General features: G+C 35.9%; 1 protein-coding gene across 1 annotated transcript; it reads right to left on the bottom strand.

The window, feature by feature from the left end:
- Window positions 1–7,807: 7,807 nt before the first annotated feature.
- LOC125809874 (methylthioribose-1-phosphate isomerase) lies at window positions 7,808–16,821 on the bottom strand. The gene is made up of 9 exons (XM_049489431.1): window positions 16,552–16,821; window positions 16,369–16,424; window positions 15,840–15,998; window positions 15,624–15,723; window positions 15,288–15,430; window positions 14,978–15,083; window positions 8,545–8,683; window positions 8,190–8,458; window positions 7,808–8,031 (listed from the first exon to the last, which is right to left on the bottom strand). The coding sequence occupies exons 1-9, from the start codon at window positions 16,627–16,629 to the stop codon at window positions 7,957–7,959; spliced, it is 1,125 nt and encodes a 374-aa protein (XP_049345388.1). The 5' UTR covers window positions 16,630–16,821; the 3' UTR covers window positions 7,808–7,956.
- Between the last annotated feature and the right edge of the window lie 2,037 nt (window positions 16,822–18,858).

Raw genomic sequence — 18,858 nt, forward strand, 5'->3', positions numbered from 1 at the left:
GGTAATGATGTATCATGGGTCGATAGGCCTATGGCATTCCTCCCCAATACACTAATATAATGTGAATGAAATAATCTATGGGAATGTAGGCTAAGCATCGAGTGGATATAGTTAGATGGAAAATCTCCCAATGTTAGGTTAGAGTTCGAATGAACATCTTCTTATCCCATAACTATATGCCCACATGGGATATTAGCTAGCGGATTCCATCCGAGCTAATGTTAACCGGTTTACCTTAGGCAAGTAGATCAACCCTTACGATGTGGGATAGTACATCGGATTCCATGATCTAGCTCTCATGGTCTATGTCGGTTAAACGCTTATTCCCATCATGTGAGATGTGCACTATAGTTTCTTGATAGGTACTACAAAGTGTAGGTAGTAGTATGGGATGCTATCTATACATTGCATGAGTAGCTTTGAAAGGTCTATAGTGAGTTCTCTAAGTCTTAAATGACTAAATGTATGAAGTCCTCTAAATGCATGAATGTGTCCTAAATGAACCTAATGAAGAATGTTGGCTCAAATGCTTAGATGTAAAGATGCATACTATACTTGGATTGTATTATGAGTTACTTCCTTGTCTATGGTGACTTCAAAGGATTACTTAGTTTGAGGTAGTAGTATGGGATGCTACTTGCACATTGCACAAGTATGACTTAGAGTTGTTTAGATGTTAGTCTTAATGTGATGATGTGATTCATGTTATTTTTATGTGACTTATATGCTCTATCTTGTAAAGGTGAGAAGGATGAATGGTAAGTTCACTTTTGGTGACCTCAAGGTTGTGCCTTAGTATGGGTGGTGGTATGGGACGCTATCCATACATTGCACAAGGCATAGCTTGATGGTAACTAAGGTGGAGGCTCAAGGTGAAGGTAAAGGGTTATATGTGATTTTGCTCAAATGTGAATTATGTGACTTTGTATGTTGGTTGTGACTTATATTATGCCTCTTGTATCAATGTTTCATGAAGTTTTACAAAAATGGCATAAAGCATGACTTTCAACAAAATGTCCCTTTTAAAGCATGTTTTTGCATGATCATCATACTTAGTATATTTATGTGTGCTAACCCATATTTCTCTTATTTTTACTACAAGTATAGGTTCCGGCAGCCTTCTCTAGTGAAGTTTGGGATTAGAGTTCTCTCAAGACCCCTTTGGGTATGTCCTCATATGTCTAGGACAAAGACTTTTATTGTTTCTAGTTCTTATGTTTTAAGACTTTTGTCTATACTTCGATTGTAAAGGGCTGTGACCCTATCTTGTTAAAGTTTGTCTAAGATGGCCATGTGAGACTTAGTATTCCGCTACTTTATAAATGAGATTTTGATAGTTTAGTTTTAAATAAGTTTTAATTCCGCATTACTTCTATATGTCGAATGTAATGAGTGCTAAGAGGCCAGGGTGGAAAACAAGCATACCCTAGTCATTTTAAGGTACTTGATAATATGCTTGACTGCAGTCCGGTTAGACTGAAATCTGCTAACCATGCCTACAGCAAAGCAAATATCCGGTCTAGTGCATAGCAAACCAGATATTGGTCTAGTGCATAGCAAAGCAAATATCCGGTCCCAACATAAATATATTCTATACTCCATCTCTCTTTTTCACTTTGACTGGATATGAACATCATAAAGACAGATCCTTTTAAATCTTTCTCTTCTCAAATTAAGAAATGATTTATTATTAACCTTTTAATTGTCCGTGTATTGTGCAATTTATATAATAGTAATTTCATATTTAAAGATTTTATATAGCATATTTCTTGTATAGAAATAAATACACTGGCACGACCCGGGAGCACCCCCTAGTCGTAACCGGCGTACTCGACCTCGAAGAGGTCTAATACAAGTCTCTTAGCATTCATTCATCGCATAGACACCAAAACCATAAGGAATTAAAAACTTTCTTCACACACAAAGATACTTTCAATAAATAGCAAGCGGAAGACTTTCTAGACTTTATACAATATGTCTCAAAACCATCTAATACCTGAATATAACATTGGGACTAAGCCCACTCAAAACTTAAGCAAATACTAGAGAGCCATAAAAAAGGAACATGTTGGTTATTGCCCTCGAATCTATGAGGACTCACCAAGTCTTCATCTTCAACTCTTAAAAACCTATCAAGTAGCCATGACATATCACCATCTCCAAATCCCTACACTTTAGTCAAAAAGCGAAAGAAAGGGGTTAGCACAATTAAGTACTAAGTATGGAGACCATGCAAGAAAATATGCACAACGGACATTTACAAGAAATGTATGCTTTCATATCCTTTGATAAAACCTTTCTTTTACAAGTATAAGAGACATAATACAAGTCATCATTAACATATAAGACCATAGCCAACCATACATCTACTTAACATAAATCCATATACAACTCATGCTTAACTTTAGAAGGACACATGTCATTTCATTACCATAGGACCTCTACCTAATATAACCTTAAGACACACTTGAGTGAGACAAGAAGTGACCGCCCACACAATCCTCTTCAAGCACACTTAAGTGTTCCCCAAGATTACCTTAGATAAGGACTTTATAGGTAAAGTGCATAATCATACCCGATAGATAGCATATTAATGAGATGATATGTATAATGATGCTTACATAAAATAAATCATATTTAGTGGGGCGTAGTACATGTGTGGTGAGTGACCATCAATATAGTATTTCCAAGGCCTACCACCCCCTTGGAGAGGCGAAAGAGGTACAAACCCCTCAATGTGGTTACCCGGGCCTACCACCCCCCGAGCTAGGGACCAAGGTACAAACCCCTCGATATGGTTATACGGGCCTACTACCCCCCGTACTAGGCAACCAAGGTACCAACCCCTCAATACGGTTATACGGGCCTACTACCCCCAGTACTAGGCAACCAAGGTACCAACCCCTCGATACGGTTATACGGGCCTACTACCCCCCGTACTAGGCTTGGTCGACTCACAACACTTATATAGAGAAAATCATATACATGTGTCCATTTCATCATCATTTCAATAATTATATAACCATTCGATTCATAGGACATACATTGGACCTTCCATTTCCTAAGGATTCTATAAATGGGCATTTTATCAAACACATGATGGGCTATTGTTCATGTAAATGAAATCATGTACTTCAAGAGTACTAAGTCCAACCAATTCCGAAATACATATAAATCAGCCCACCAACAACATACATATATATATATCAACCTTCATAATTTGATCATGGAAGCATGAAAACAATAAACATCACATAATAATTCCATTTCATGATAATATGCAAAAATAGACCATAATAGGATGTGTAGTAGTAATTCCATAATTCAAGAGTTCATAAATAATCATAAGGACCCATAAACTTGAAGTATAAATAGAGAATAAATGGTTGGACTTGTGGAAAGGAAGGTTTCCACAATCAAACCCACATACCTCAACTTGTTCACGAGTATATCAACCTTAGAAATACAATTACATAACTTATTTAACTTCTATTAGCTCAGTAATGTTGACGTAAAATAGGATCATCATCATAAGTAAGCCTAGCATGTACAAATACAACTATGCTCCCAAAACAGTGAATCTGGCCAGCCTAGTACCTCATGTTGCATCCTAGATTTGAAAAGGAAAATGGCAGAACTAGACTTTATAACCTTCATGAAAGATGTAGATACATCTCTTAGGGTTGCAAACAAACAAGGATCACAACAAAATATATTTTGTACAAAAAGATATAGTCAAGACACTAGCCGCTGGTCATGCAGGATTTCAATTCTCGGAATCTGGGCAGAACTTTCCCTATGTTGCGTCCCATATTTCGTATCCATAACAGTTAAATTAGAATTTTACATAAACATAAAAGTTGTAGGTATACGAGTTAGCTTTCCAAATCATATTTATTCACTGCAAACTAAGTTCTAGAGCAAGAGATATGCCTAAAATACCAAACACTATCCAGCTCAAAAACAGGTTTCGTCACTTACATCCGAAAGGAATGCCATATCCTATCGATTCATATTCAACAAAGCTTCTAATGTATCAAGAAGAGGCACCTAAGTCTACCAAGTCAAGACACACATCACATTATAAAGATCCTTCACATTCCATCATCATCACATATGAACAATAATAGAGGACACACTTTCAATCACAATACAATAACACTTTAAACAAGATCACCTTGAGATCACATGAACACCTTTATATTCACAACATGATTGCCTTTACTTCATTTGATTCTCATTCAAGTCCTTCACATCACATTCACATATATGATATCATGTCAACACTTCAATTCCTCCTATAATTCCTCCAAGGCCATAAACACAATACATTCAATAAGTAAACACCTCCACCATAAGTGGATCACACATCAATCTATCACAATTCTATATCAATTCTACCTTAACAATGAAGTTAGGTCCACTTACCCTTTTTCCCAAGCCACAATCACCATTCCTCAACTCTCCAACAATTCACAATAGATAAGCATAGATAATAATAGAAGTCAACTATTCAACTCAATCCAAGCATACTTCCATCATCATTCAATCATAAATAATAAACCCATTTCATAAGCCAACTTTAGGAAACTTGCCAAGACATGGGTTCATGGAAATTTCTTTCTTAAAACCATCAATAGACACCATTAATAACGTAAATCATCAAAAAAAATCATTTAATGCAAGAACCCATACTTAGAATCGAAATTAGGATTTTTGTGTTTTTGGAAGAACTTTGAATCATTTGAATTGAGCTCCTTGAAAGGAAGAATAATCAAGGATAAAGGATCCCCATACCTCTAAGTTGAAAACCCACGAGAATTGAAGAAGAAAGAACCCAAAATCTTCAATCCTAGCTCCAACTTCTTCTTCTTCTTCCCCTCTTCTTCTCTTCTTCACTCAAGAACTCTAACTCTTACTCTTTTAAAATGGAACAAAAATGATCCACAATCAGCCTAACACAATAATATAACCTCAAAAGAAAAGATTTGTGAAAAGACCAAAATGCCCTTAAATTTCCGGACGGACTCCTGCTAACTGCCCAACTTTCAAAGGGCATAACTCGCTCATACGAACTCGGAATCGAGCAAACTCGGTGGAGTTGGAAAGATCGTTCCAAGGGATTTCCAAACATAACTGGAACTACTCCTAGATCATTCTGAGCTAGGAGTTATGACTGTTCAAAGTTGGCCAAAAACTCACTGATTTCCCACACTTAACCAAATTTCCAGGTTACTGAACTTTTTCCAAAAGTGACTACTTCCAATTTCAAGCTACTTCATATTCATTTTAAATTGTCGGATGTAACACAATTAAAACGAAATTACATAAAAACCCCTCATAGAACCTCATTATAAAGTCAACACAAAGTCATAGGCTCTTGCTTAACCTATCATTTTCCGAGTCGTTACATACACACATCCATTTTTATGAGAGGCCAAAAAGTATTCACATAATCAGGGGATTCTATTGGATGAGTAGCCATTCTTTTCTCCATTAGAACAAAATAGCATAACGTGTGTTAGGTTAGGCATCCAATTTGATTAACTCTCATAACAAATTAAGAAGAATCAAAAAATATTTTGGTTGTGAATTACCCATTGTGATTGATTATTATGTAGATTGAAGTTGTATAATTGATTGATGTTATAGAACATTAATGGAAGATAGGGATGGGGATTTTAGAGTTTCCCTTATATCTTCCATTTTTTGTATTTGTGTTGTTATCGGTGGTGTATTCCTTGTCATCTATCTTACCGTGCCTAAATTTTCTCAGTCATGGTTTCTTTTATTAGCATTGATATTGGTTGGCTCTCCATGGCTCTTTTGGCTCCTCACATACATGTACACTTGCATTAAACGTTGTTATTGCAATATTCACAATCCACAAATTTCACGGGACACCTCTAGACCATCCACAATGTCAAATCTTGGAATCCCTAGGAATGTTTCTACCAGAAATTCCACATGTTGTTGTCATCATAACAATAATTATGATGAAAAACATGTCAAATTTGATTGTGTTGTGGAAGTGGACGAAAGTGGACATAGCCACAAAGATGGAGAAAATGCATGAATTGAGTCTTGAAAGGGATAACATTGAAGTGGATCGAGAATTAAAGCTTGATGGATTCATGTTTTAAGCTTCTTATAATTGATCAACGGTTGTTGACATTTTTAGTATTGATATTTATTGCTATATATGCTTCATCTGGAAAATATTGTGTTATTGAAATTATCAAATTAAAACATATGGTCCATTTGTCATGCATGTACATCCCCATACTTCAAGTCAAAAATGATAAGTTCAATTGAATTCATGAAATATATGGTGCATCCATCTCAGAGATTAAGAGTTTTTTATGGAAGGACAGCCCAGCGTACTAAAGCTCTTGTTGTGTGCGGGGTCCAGAGCGAAGAACTGAACCATAAGGCTTTTAGTGTACATAACTTTATCCCAAGAAGTTGCTTCCATGACTTGAACCAACTTTACCAGTTACGGCAAAATCCCGTTCAAGAGTTTTTTTATAGAAGATGTAGAAGACATAATGTTCAATGTAAGTAGAAATAACAGAAATGTATATTTATTATTGTATAGTATATTTTATGTGAATATTAAAAAACGAACCCTTGTTATTTTTTTATTTTCTTTTTCCTCTTGAAACATCAAATTTAACCTAGTCTTTCTTATTCTGATGAATAATGTGACTTAAAAATGTGTTTATATAGTGAACCATCTTGTTATATTGCATATTTGATATTTGGAAGAATTTTTTAAAAAAAAAAAAAAACTAAGTAGATTTCTTATTTATTATTTATTTTTATATATATGGTAAGTAAGCAGAAAATATCTTCATTTTCTTATACTGTGATATTTTGGTCACACGGATAGGTCTTGGTATATAAGGGGTCAAAAGTCATTTCCAGTGAACAAATAAGTTTTGAGGCCAGAGTTCTATAGAAAACATGGTATAAATCAAATGAATTTATGGTACAAAAATAGTTAAGAAAGTGAGTTTACCAAGTATTTTCAATTAATTAAGGGAGCGTTTGAGAAATTTATCCTAAACACATTCTATTGCATTTGTGATTACTTTCAAAAGAAAATCTTAAATGTGTGCTCTACATGGCAGTTAAGGCATAGAGACATGACTTTGGTAGTGAGGTTCTCAAAACATATGATTGAAATCCCCAAGACTAATTGAGTCGGATTACTCCAAAGACACGATCTTGGATGATAGCCAAACAAGATAAGCATGATATGGGCTTGCAGGTCCACTTATCATGAAAGATTTTCATGGATCCATCTGCAATGAGAGAGCAAGTTTCACAAAGGTTGCTCCCTATAAACAGTCGCTTAGTCATTTCACATTTGTAATAAGGGCTCCGCAATTTCTGATTAACATTCAATTTTTACCATGTCATAAGCTTTACAACAAAGGCTCTTACCTCTTTGGCAATTATCATCAAGGCTACACATTCTACTTGCTTTATTATACTTCTTGCACTTGTTACAGATTGTCCTACATTGTTATTTCATTATACACACAATCTAATTTGCCTTCTCTTACACTACTTACATAGCATTTGGCTTACATGCCCCATCTTGAGGGTAATTTTGTCAAATTCAAATTACCCAAACAAGAAAACAAAGGGGGGAAAAAAGAAGATGAAATACCTACTAATATTGAAATTGCCAAACGTTTTTATTGATAAAATACGGATGCCAGTGGGGAGATGGGATTTATCTCATTTAAAAGGCTCCATTAGTGTACAAATTACTGTTACTCACCCGTAGCAAAACAATTTTTCCATGTTCATATAGGACCACAATAGATTAACATTATTGGAGTGAAATAGATGTTGCCTTGTGAGCACTTATTACTCACTGTAAGATGGAGGGTTTTAGCAAAGTTCAAGAAATATCAACTAAACAAACATTTAACAAAACCAGCATCACAAATTTCCTGATGTCTTCCGCACAAACCCAGCAATATCAAAGGTGTCTGTCCCATTCTTCGTGATGACACCCTATTCAAATAGTAGTCACTTGTCAGGTTTATCATTCGACTTATTTGACATTGCCAGAACATATTTAGTGTAGTTTTCCAAGTGCACCATTATACACAGTGCAACTGTGGGATGAACAGAACAATGGGAATGAGAGGCAAATATATCAATAGACTGACCTTTTCAGTGATGATTCCACTAATCAACTTAGCTGGGGTGACATCAAATGCAGGGTTCCAAACCGAAATACCAGAGGCAGCAACTTGTTCACCTAGTCCTCCTCGTGTATGTAACAGTTCCTTTGGAGATCTTTCTTCTATCACAATTTCTTGTCCAGAAGAAAGGGATAGATCAACAGAAGTCAAAGGAGCTGCAACGTAAAATGGTATACCATGATACATGGCAGAAACAGCAAGGTTGTAAGTTCCGATCTTATTGGCAGTATCACCTGCAATAACATGTATAGCTCTCCGTAAAACACTCTAGTTCAAAACCAAAAGGCACATGCGAAAGTAACTCATAAGTCAGAAGTACCATTTGCAGCTACACGATCAGCTCCAACAATGACAGCTTTCACACGACCAGCATTCATTAATGCAGCTGCAGCTGAATCAGCTATAAGGGTGGCTGGGATGTTTTCATGAACCAATTCAAATGCAGTCAATCTGGATCCCTGATATTACATTGAGAAGATATGATTAAGTATCCGTGAGAAATATAGGAAAAGAATATTATTGAATTGTTCTCTCTACATTATTACAGAGAGACCTTGTTTATAGACACTACAATAGACACCTTTTTCCAACTAGGAAACTACAATACAATCCTTTTCTAAGTAGGACACTATATACTATCCTATTACTATTACTATTCATATTCCTATTCTAAGTAGGATTGCATATACCTATAACTATTCTACCACTCTCCCTTAAGCTAGTGCATACAAATCATATGTATCTAACTTGTTACAAATGTAATTAATATGAGGACCGATGAGGAGCTCATCAGAGCTTGATGAGATATCTTCAAGTTGATCACTCGACTTCACAAAATTGGCAGTCAATCTCAACGTACTTAGTCTTCTCATAAAATATTGGATTTGATGTCAATCTCAACGTGCTTAGTCTTCCCATGAAATATTTGATTTGATGCATAATGCCGATAAAACACAGAGTGATAAATTACAGTGTTGAACTTCCCAAACCAAGCTTGCAAAGGTTGTTTCAGACCATAGATTGACTTACGTAATCGACATACTAGATTACTAAACTCCCACTGAGCAACAAAAGTAGGTGGTTGCTCCATATAGACTTCATCACAATGCAGAGGTCGTCGAAAAGTGCTCAAAATCTAGTATAAGTATATGGATCATGTTGGAATCAATAGATGAGTCGATATTAAACAAGTCGCTAAAAATCTGGCCGAAAAAGCTCATATGCCAAAATATTAGATTTGATGGCTAAAAGTGGTCACAATTTAACAAATAATATTATATGGGTAGGGTCGGATTGATGGCACGACCCAACTGAAAAATAGAAATTATATAGGGAAGGTCGGATTGACTGCACGATCCTATTGAAAAAGGGAAATAATATGGATAGGGTCGGAATGATGGCACAACCTTACTGAAAAAGAGAAATTATATAGGTAGGATCGGAATGATAGCACAAACCTATGCAAATCAGATTTGAGGAGTCACCGTTAAGACAAATGGAACTACGCAAATCAAATCTGAGGATTCACCGAAAAGACACACGGTGCTATGCAACTCAGATATGAGAAAATAGTTCAAAAAATCCACGGTACTATGCAAGTTAAATATGGAAAGTAGTCCGGAGAGATGCACGGTGCTAAACAAATAAGATATACAAAAAAAATGTAGTCACCAGAAAGATGACACGGTGCTACACAATTAAACATGAAAAAGTAGTCACCAAAAAGATGGCACTGTGCTACACAAATTAGATATACGAAAGTAGTCACTGGAATGATGACACGGTGGCTACACAAATTAGATATGAGAAAATAGTCACATGAACGATACACGGTGACCCAACTTTTGCTAACATAATCATTTGGCCAGACGGGCAGCATATATGGGTAATAGCCACCCGCCGGCAGCGGAAGATCTTTGATTCTCTGCCAAGATTGTAGAAGCTCTGTACCATGTGAGAAATATAGGAAAAGAATATTATTGAATTGTTGTCTCTACATTATTACAAAGAGACCTTATTTATAGACACTACAATAGACACCTTTTCCAACTAGGACACTACAATATAATCCTTTTCTAAGTAGGACACTATATACTATCCTATTACTATTACTATTCATATTTCTATTCTAAGTAGGATTGTATATACCTATTATTATTCTAACAGTATCTTTCTCTGACTGTCTCCAGTTGGAGGCCAGATGCAGAATGGCTCAAATGGTAGTCCGACAAAATCAAACAAGCAAAGAAGCCTTTCAACAAGGCAAATCAGAAGTATTGTCCACCATCAAATTTCAGTTGAACATATACTATTAGGTATTTGATTCTTCAGTACATGATTACTGAAGCTGTAGTCAATGAGAATATGTATATATTGATCAAGTAGAAAACATGCATTTTCACGGGTTAATCTACGAAAGTCCAATCTTTCTCTCGCACTTATAAACCAAAATGCACATAAGTGGTTCCAATAGAAGAGAAGCACAATATGTATTTATTTTCGGGGATGGAGAAGGAGAGAAGAGTGGTGGTAGTATTGAGTTATAACTCTCAAAACTACTGGTGTTCCTTAAATATGATGCTAATGAACTCAAGAGTTAAATAGCAGTTGTTTAGCATTTCCTATAATAAAATGCTAATGAATACAGGAGTAGGGGTAGCAGTATAACAACTGATTGGAGAAGGTGGATAGCAAGTTTTCACCAAAAATAGAAAAGAAACTTCTTCTTTTCATGTCCCTTGCTTAATTCTTCTTGATTTTGTGTTCCATATATATCTGATATCTCTGTCCAAGGTAGTATGCGTTAACCTATTTTCGTTTGATCTGAGTATGCCAAAAAAAGGCAAAAATCGATGCATCAAATATTCTACTAGACCAATATTTACGTAACGACCCTCAAGGCCGTTTTGTGTTTTTCACTTTTTTTCCATTGTTTGACCCTCCTCATAGCGTTGGTTAGCTGTTTATGACTTGCAGCGATTGGTGACAAGATTCCCAAGGTGATCAGATAGGTTTCGGGAGAGTTTGAGTTTTGAAGTTTGACCAAAGTCCCTATTTGGGGTTGGCGAGGTCTAATTCAAGTTCTGATGATTCCACTAGATTCAGAGGGTAATTTATGACCTAGTTGGAGGTTTGACATGGTTCTCGAGGCAATTGGGGGCTTTTTAGACCCTTGGATGGAATTCTAACATCTCTTAAGCTTAAAATTGACCACTACCAATATATGGTCAAGATGACCTCGAAATGGTGATTTGATAATTTCAACAATGTCAGGAATGTGTTTTATGATCGATTTGCACTACTGGTTTGTGTTTGGGAGGTTTCGACAAATTCAAAGGGCCCATTCCGAGACTTGGGCTGGTTTTGGCATTGTTGTCATCTAGTGCAGTGGTCCTTCTTCGTGTTTGTGAGAGGACCACCACATTTGCAAAGAAGGATGTTTGTGGGTCCTCGCATTTGTGATTGGACATTAACGTTCGCGAAGAGGTAAGGGGTTGGGTCAGGTCACGTTTGTTCTTTGCGGACGCGGGGATGGGGCAGTTTGCAAGGGTCTGGGTCGAGACTCAATTCATTCGCATTTGTGAAGAACACATGACACCTAGGCACATTAAATTCTAATTTTTAACCTAGAATTCTTGATTCATTTTTGGGAGATTTTGAGCTTGAATTGGGCAGATTCTTGAAGTTATTTCAAGATTTCATCACGGGGGTAAGACACTACTTCCCTTTTGGTATTTTCCTAATATGTCATTTATTTAGTTGATTTACCACGTATAGGTAATGGAATTCGGGGATTTTTCTCCTAAAGTTAAGTGAATTCAATTTGATGATTTGAGGGTCGATTTGAACCCCATTTTCGACGAAATTTCAGATTTGAGTTCCCTATGGGTAAACTCATTTCGAAGAAAGCAATCTGCTTAAATTTATTAAATGTGGCCTAAGGACACCGTTTGAAAGTAAATCTACTGTTGAGAAGGTTTGTAGCCTATTGTATTAGTGGTGAGAAAGACATTCTTATATACCTATTGCATTTGAAATTTACTTTATTATTGTGATAATGCATATATATTGCATTTGAAACTTACTTTAATATTGTGATAATGCATATACATTCATTCTCACGGATCACAAGATTGGTACTATGGAAACAACGTTTGAAAGAGAATACTTATAGCCTATGGAAAATGATTTCGGATGGTTCTACTATGAATGGTATTTAGGAAAATGTTGATTATCGTCCGACAGGAAAATATTTTGAGCGGGCTATGTAGATCTCGCGAGTCCTCCAAGGGTCCCCCCTCACAGTGTATTCTGTGGATCCTGTGGAAGGGGGGATGTACACGGTAGGGACATTGGTCATTGCATTGGTCCTTATTTATTTTTTTCATTTTTTTGGGGGTTTCTCACCCGGTGTCCGGTACCCACATTAGAGCCTAACTAAATCCGCATTCGCGTCGGGAAGTCCCACATTAGGGGGTAACGCACTCCCTGACAAAGGCGACTCCATACCTAGGGAGACATGCTTTGACTTAATTGTTGGGTTCTTCTAAGTGCAGGGTTCTTAACATTCTTTATGATATAGTTATTGCCCTTGCTCAATCAACCTTATAATGCCTATTGAATACCATGTTTTTGTACTCATACTACTTTTACAACATCTTTACTAATGCAAATCCTGGTACTAGTGGCCCTTATTGATCTAATCATCCGAGGCTATTTTTGATTCGAAGTTGTGGTAAGCTCCTTGCATCCAAAATCTTGACCCAACTTCAACTATGTTTTATTTTCTGTCTTTTCTACTTTCTAGACAGTTTACTATTTTAGCGGTGTATTTGTTATTAGTGAGCTCTTGTACCGGTGAAACTGAGTCTTGGGATGGCTTCATTTCATCATTTTGTATTATCCTTAAGATTTTGAGTTTTAATACTAATTACTTATTAGTTATTTCTTCCACATTTACTTATAATGTTTCTGTGTTTGCTAATGGTTGGTTTACCTACCAAGGATTCGGGGTATTTGCCATCATGACCTTGAATTTTGGGTCATGACAATTTAACACTAACCACTCAATAGTTACCATCAATATAAGACTGTTATAACTGCCAAGGGGATGAGTTCACTTATGATACCTAGAAACACACTTCACTCTTAATTACCATAAACATTTATTATGACACGGCTAAAAAATTGACAATATAGGGAGAGAAAGAGGGATTTACATATGGTGGAGCAGTATAGGGAGCAAAAGAGGGATTTACATATGGTGTTCATCGACCTAGAGAATGCTTATGACAAAGTCCCAAGGAAGGTTCTTTGGAGATGCTTGGAGGCTAAAGGTGTACCTGTGGTTTACACTAGACATGTACGATGAAGCCAAGATCAGAGTGAGGACAGTGGAAGAAAACTCGAAGTACTTCTCAATCATGATAGGTTGCACCAGAGTTAATCTCTTAGCCCGTTTCTTTTCACATTGGTTATGGATGGATTGACGCAACATATCTAAGGTGAGGCTCCATGGTGTATGTTATTTGTAGAGATATAGTACTGATTCATGAAACTCGCAACAGAGTTAACAATAGGTTGGAGATTTGGAGACACTCTAGAGTCTAAAGAGTTAAGGTTGAGTAGGACCAAGACTGAATACTTAGAATGTAAGATCAGTGATGCTACGCATTAGGTCCGCGTGGAAGTGAGACTTGATGCTCAGGTCATCCCCGAGAGAGGATGTTTCAAGTATCTAGGGTCTTTAATTCAAGGTAATAAGGAGATCAACGACGACATCACATATCATATTGGTGTAGGATAGGCGAAATGAAGGTTTGCCTCCAGAATCTTGTGTGATAAGAAGGTACTACCAAAACTTAAGGGTAAGTTCTACAGAGTGGTGGTTAGACCAACTATGTTGTATAAGATAGTGTTTTGGTCGGTCAAGAACTCACATGCTCACAAGATGAAAGTTAAAAGACGAGAATGTTGAGGTTAATGTGTGGGCATACTAAGAGATAATAGTAGGAATGAAGATATCCGTGACAGGGAAGGAATGCCCTCCGTGGTGGATACAATGAGAGAAGCTAGATTGAGATGGTTTGAGCATGTGAAGAGAAGTGCACATGCCCTAGTGAGGAGGCGTGAGAGGTTGGCAATGGCGAGCATCGAGAGAGGTAAATGCAGGCCGAAGAAGTATTGGGTAGGTGATCACAAGACATGACCCATCTTGAGCTTACCGAGAATATGATCTTAAATAGGAGGGTTTGGAGGTTGCAGATTAGCATATAAGATTAGTTGGTAGTTGAGCATTCTCTCGCTTTCCTGCGGGATAGGATTGGTGATTGATTTCAATTATCACCTATGCTTTTAGTGCTACAACAATCACATTTTTTTGTTGGCATTACTGTTCTTTCTGCTAAATGTTGTGTGTTGCCCCCATTTCACATTATTTAGTTATTGTTACTGCTATCATTTTGCTTGGAAATACTTTATTTTAAGCCGAGGGTTTATCGGAAACACTCTCTAGGTTGGGGTAACATTTGTGTACACTATACCCTCCCCAGATCCAATTTGTGTGATTATACTGGGTATGTTGGTGGCTATAAATTAGCATTACTCTGCAACAGTGAGAAAAAATGCAAAATCTCTATTTTCTGCAGCCTAACAGGGAGAATATAATCATCAATAGGTTAATTGCTATAATATTTACTGGTTGACTCTACCAGGGTTATTAAAATTAGAATAAATTATATCCCATGCACTACCTGATTGAATGGACGTGTTTCTGTGCAGTATGCCCTTTCTAAAGCTCCGTCAGCATAAAGTGCCCGGATAACACCAAGAGCAGTTCCATATCCAGCTGTGGCAAGACTGTTGAGAAACGCAAGTTAAATAAGAATAACTCCATCTGGATATCTAATCCTTATCACAATTGCTTTCGTTAATCCTGTCACAGAATTATATTTTGCAATTTCCGGGAGGAAAATAGGATATGGAAGAAGACCATGCTAAGCCAAGTAGGATAAGAACCAATCAACCATGCAAATAAAATAGAAAACTAGAACTGGGGTGTACCTTCCAGTGTTGCAATGGGTCAAAATTGTTATATTCTTAGAGTCTGTCAGGTAATTCTTAATAAAACTAGCTCCATATGAACCAATTGCCTTATTGGAAGTAACATCATCCTCCAGCATAACTTCAGCAACTTCAATGTAAGCCTGATTGAACAGATGAGAGTTAGAAGTGTCAAGCAACAGACAAAAAGGATAAAGCAAGTTACTAAATTCCTATGGTGAAACTATCCCCAATTAAGTTGTGCCCCTCTTCCAGTCTAGACTTACATTACTGATGAAATTGTTAATATTCAGGCAGGAGAGCTGAGTGTTTGTCAAAGCAAGACAATGTTACTACCTGAAACACTGAATTGGCTTCTTTGGCTGTGGCAGCAGCCTTGCTTATAACTTCTTTAAGCTTTACTGCAGCATCTGAAAGATTAACAGCTGTTGGACGACTAGATGAAAAAAATAAAATATCATCAGATCCTTCAAAGAAGTTGTAACAGCATAGAATTCCACAATTATGAGACATAAGCAGAGAAATATTTTTGCAGTCCTAGTTAAATATTACCTTGAAACAAGAAAATCCAATTTTTTACTTAGGAAAACTGATGCATCATGAGAAGTCCCATCAAAGGAAGCTAGGTTTGAAATTTCTACTGCCAAAGACAGTGCAGCAGCTATAGCAATTGCTGGTGCCCCACGGACAACCATTTCCTTGATTGCATCCCTAGCATGTATGAAGAAGGCAAGTGAAAAAGCAGGTCACTCAATATTCAAGAACCTTGTTAGGCATCATCACAACAGTTGGCAAATCCACATACAAGATCATTTATCCGGGAAAACATATGCACTAGCAAGAGCAACAACATTAATGTTTCATGAATCAACAAGGACTCAATTCCAAACAAACTTGAGAACTGTTACATGAATCATCTACTACCATTCCACTTTATTATTTGTTATATTGTAAAAAAATAAATCATTTAGAATATTCGGGAGCAACAACTTTTGAGATAGATAAAAAAAAAATAGTGAAATAAGGTATGCAATACAAGAAGTTTGGAAAACAAATTAAAGATAACAAGTGAAAAAATTACCAGGCATCGTTTGTATCGTGGATATCCAAATAAAGAGTCTCTAAGGGAAGTTTTCTCTGTTAAAGAAAATAGTTAAATGTTAAGTAGACAGTGGCAAAAAGATGAAAACAACAACCCTAGGAATCGCCAAGTTACAATCATTAGAGTTTGATTAAGGAATAAAAAGAGAGTATAGTAGAATACTTGATCAAGTAACTGAAGTGAGCCGCGCCTATAACAGATTGCCTCCAGTGTTTTGTCCCCTTCACTTCCAACAGACATAGTTATCGAATGTTGTGTGTACAGAAACCCTAATTCGCTGATTGCCTTGCTCAGGGACCAAACTTATATAAGTTAAAAACAAGAATAAGATGATAGGATCCACATAAACAGTCTTTCCATTGAAATAGAATAAGCATAAACAGCATGAAACACATGCCCCAGGCCCCAGCAAGAAGCACTTATTCCCTTTCCAAAATCCAAATTGTGGTATATTGCTTTAAGCTTTTCACTGGAAAACAAAAAGCAAAAATTATCCTTCAACTATCCAAAATAGATGAAATATACCCTTTTGACTTTTTTTTTTTTTTCCTCAAAATTAGCCTTTCCATCTTACTATCGGATCAGTTGGAACACTAAAGATGTGTTTGGTACGGAGGAAAAACATTTTTCAAAAACTCTATTTCAGCTTTTAATTTTTTTTTCTTACCCTATCCATACCCCGTTCCCGACCATCCCCATTAAAAATAAAAAATTTAATTTACTTATTTTTAAAATTTCAAATATATTTTTATCTCTGCAACCAAACCCCCCCCCCCCCTCCTCCACCACCACCGTCAAAAATTATTTTTGGAAAATATTTCAAGTTTAAAAAATATATATATTTACGCCACCCGCACCCCTATCCCTACCCACTCCCCACACCCCCCATCCAAGCCATCCCCGTCAATTATTTTTGTTTTTTTTAAAAATATTTTTGAAAAATGGTTCAAATTTTTAAAAAAAATCATTTTAACGCCACCCCCTCCCCCAAGCCATTTCCATCAAAAAGAGTTTTAAGAAAAAATTGTTTTTGGGTAATATTTCAAATATAAAATGATTTCATTTTTTACGCTACCCGCCCCCGCGCACCAACCCCACCCAGGCAACCCTGTCAATTTTTTTAAAAGAAAAAATTGTTTTTAAAAAATATTTCAGATTTAAGAAAACATATATTTTTTATGCCACCCCCAGCTGCCACCCTACCCCTAGTCGCCACCCTCCCCCCATCCAGGTCTGGGTCGAATTTTGGAACAGTCATCGGGGTCTATCCTAGTTTGGTTGTCGGGTCCTATATCAATTATCGGGGTTGATTTTTGGATCAGAAATTATTTTCCTAAAAAGTATTTTTAGTCACAAGCCAAAAATAAAAAATATTTTCTGAAAAATATTTTTCATTTACCAACTAAACATTGAAAAATATTTTCCTGAAAATAATTTTCTACTCACCAACTAAATATGAGAAAATAAGTTAGAATCAACTTGTTTTCCAAGAAAACATTTTCCATGGACAACATTTTTCTTCATACCAAACACACCCTAAAACTCAATTTCATGTTGCGACTCTGAAAAAATAAAATAATTTATTTTCAATATCATCAAAAAAAATCCTTTCCGAGCAGAAAAAAGGGTGTGACATTGTGTGACAATATATGATTCTCAGGAGTTTTAGATTTCACAGTCTTTATGCTAATCCTCTTGCTCATGGGTTAAGAATAACTCAGTCAAAAAATAGAAAACTTAAGCAATAATGTTAGATATTAGAGATTCTAACACTGTTATTTATTTTAGTCTCTATTTTAAGAAATGTAGTAAGGATGAAAATAGGGTTATTAGAAAAGATTGGATATTATAATGGATGGGATGGGTGTGCTTAGGTGGACGTCTATGTGGCCTTATAGTTTACACATTGGATGTCGTCTTATTCTGTTAAAAGGAAGGGTAAAAGGGATCCAATAGAAAGACCGAAGGGACAGTTTTGAGCCAAGAAATAGTTGAAAAATATATTTGATCTATTTTAAATAGTTGAAAGGTAATTTTGACCCTTTTCCATGAACTTTTTAATGAACAAATCATTAAATTTGAAATATTAATTGGCAAAAGGTTAAAATTTCCCTAAATAAATTATAAGAAATCTATTTTCTTAAAATGGGTTGCAAATCTTACCGGTGTTACTAAAATGGCTTAAATTTTGTCAATTGGGCTAATGCACCTCATTTTCTGCCATTTATATTTTTAATTATTTTCTCTATCCGTATGAAGGAAAGCATTGACGTCATTGTCATGTGATTAGAGATGATAGTTTCAGTTTATATTTATAAAATCAGTTTATTTAATTTATATTTTAGTGAGTTAGATTACTTATATTTTAATTGGATAAATCTGAATTTTAATCTAATTTTTAACTCATAGAAATACGAACAAATCAATTAATATATATATATATATATATATATATATATATATAAAGCT

The sequence above is a fragment of the Solanum verrucosum genome, unplaced genomic scaffold (assembly GCF_900185275.1).
Source record: "Solanum verrucosum unplaced genomic scaffold, falcon-dt-bn FXZP01000662.1, whole genome shotgun sequence".
Classification (NCBI taxonomy): Eukaryota; Viridiplantae; Streptophyta; class Magnoliopsida; order Solanales; family Solanaceae; genus Solanum; species Solanum verrucosum.

Excerpts from the sequence above, each read along its gene's own strand:
- LOC125809874 (XM_049489431.1), bottom strand. The coding sequence starts at position 16,629 with ATGTCTGTTGGAAGTGAAGGGGACAAAACACTGGAGGCAATCTGTTAT. Across the intron at positions 16,425-16,551 it reads CACTTCAGTTACTTGATCAA|AGAAAACTTCCCTTAGAGAC; the intron begins GTATTCTACTAT and ends TTTCTTTAACAG. Across the intron at positions 8,684-14,977 it reads AAACACGTCCATTCAATCAG|GGATCCAGATTGACTGCATT; the intron begins GTAGTGCATGGG and ends ATGTAATATCAG.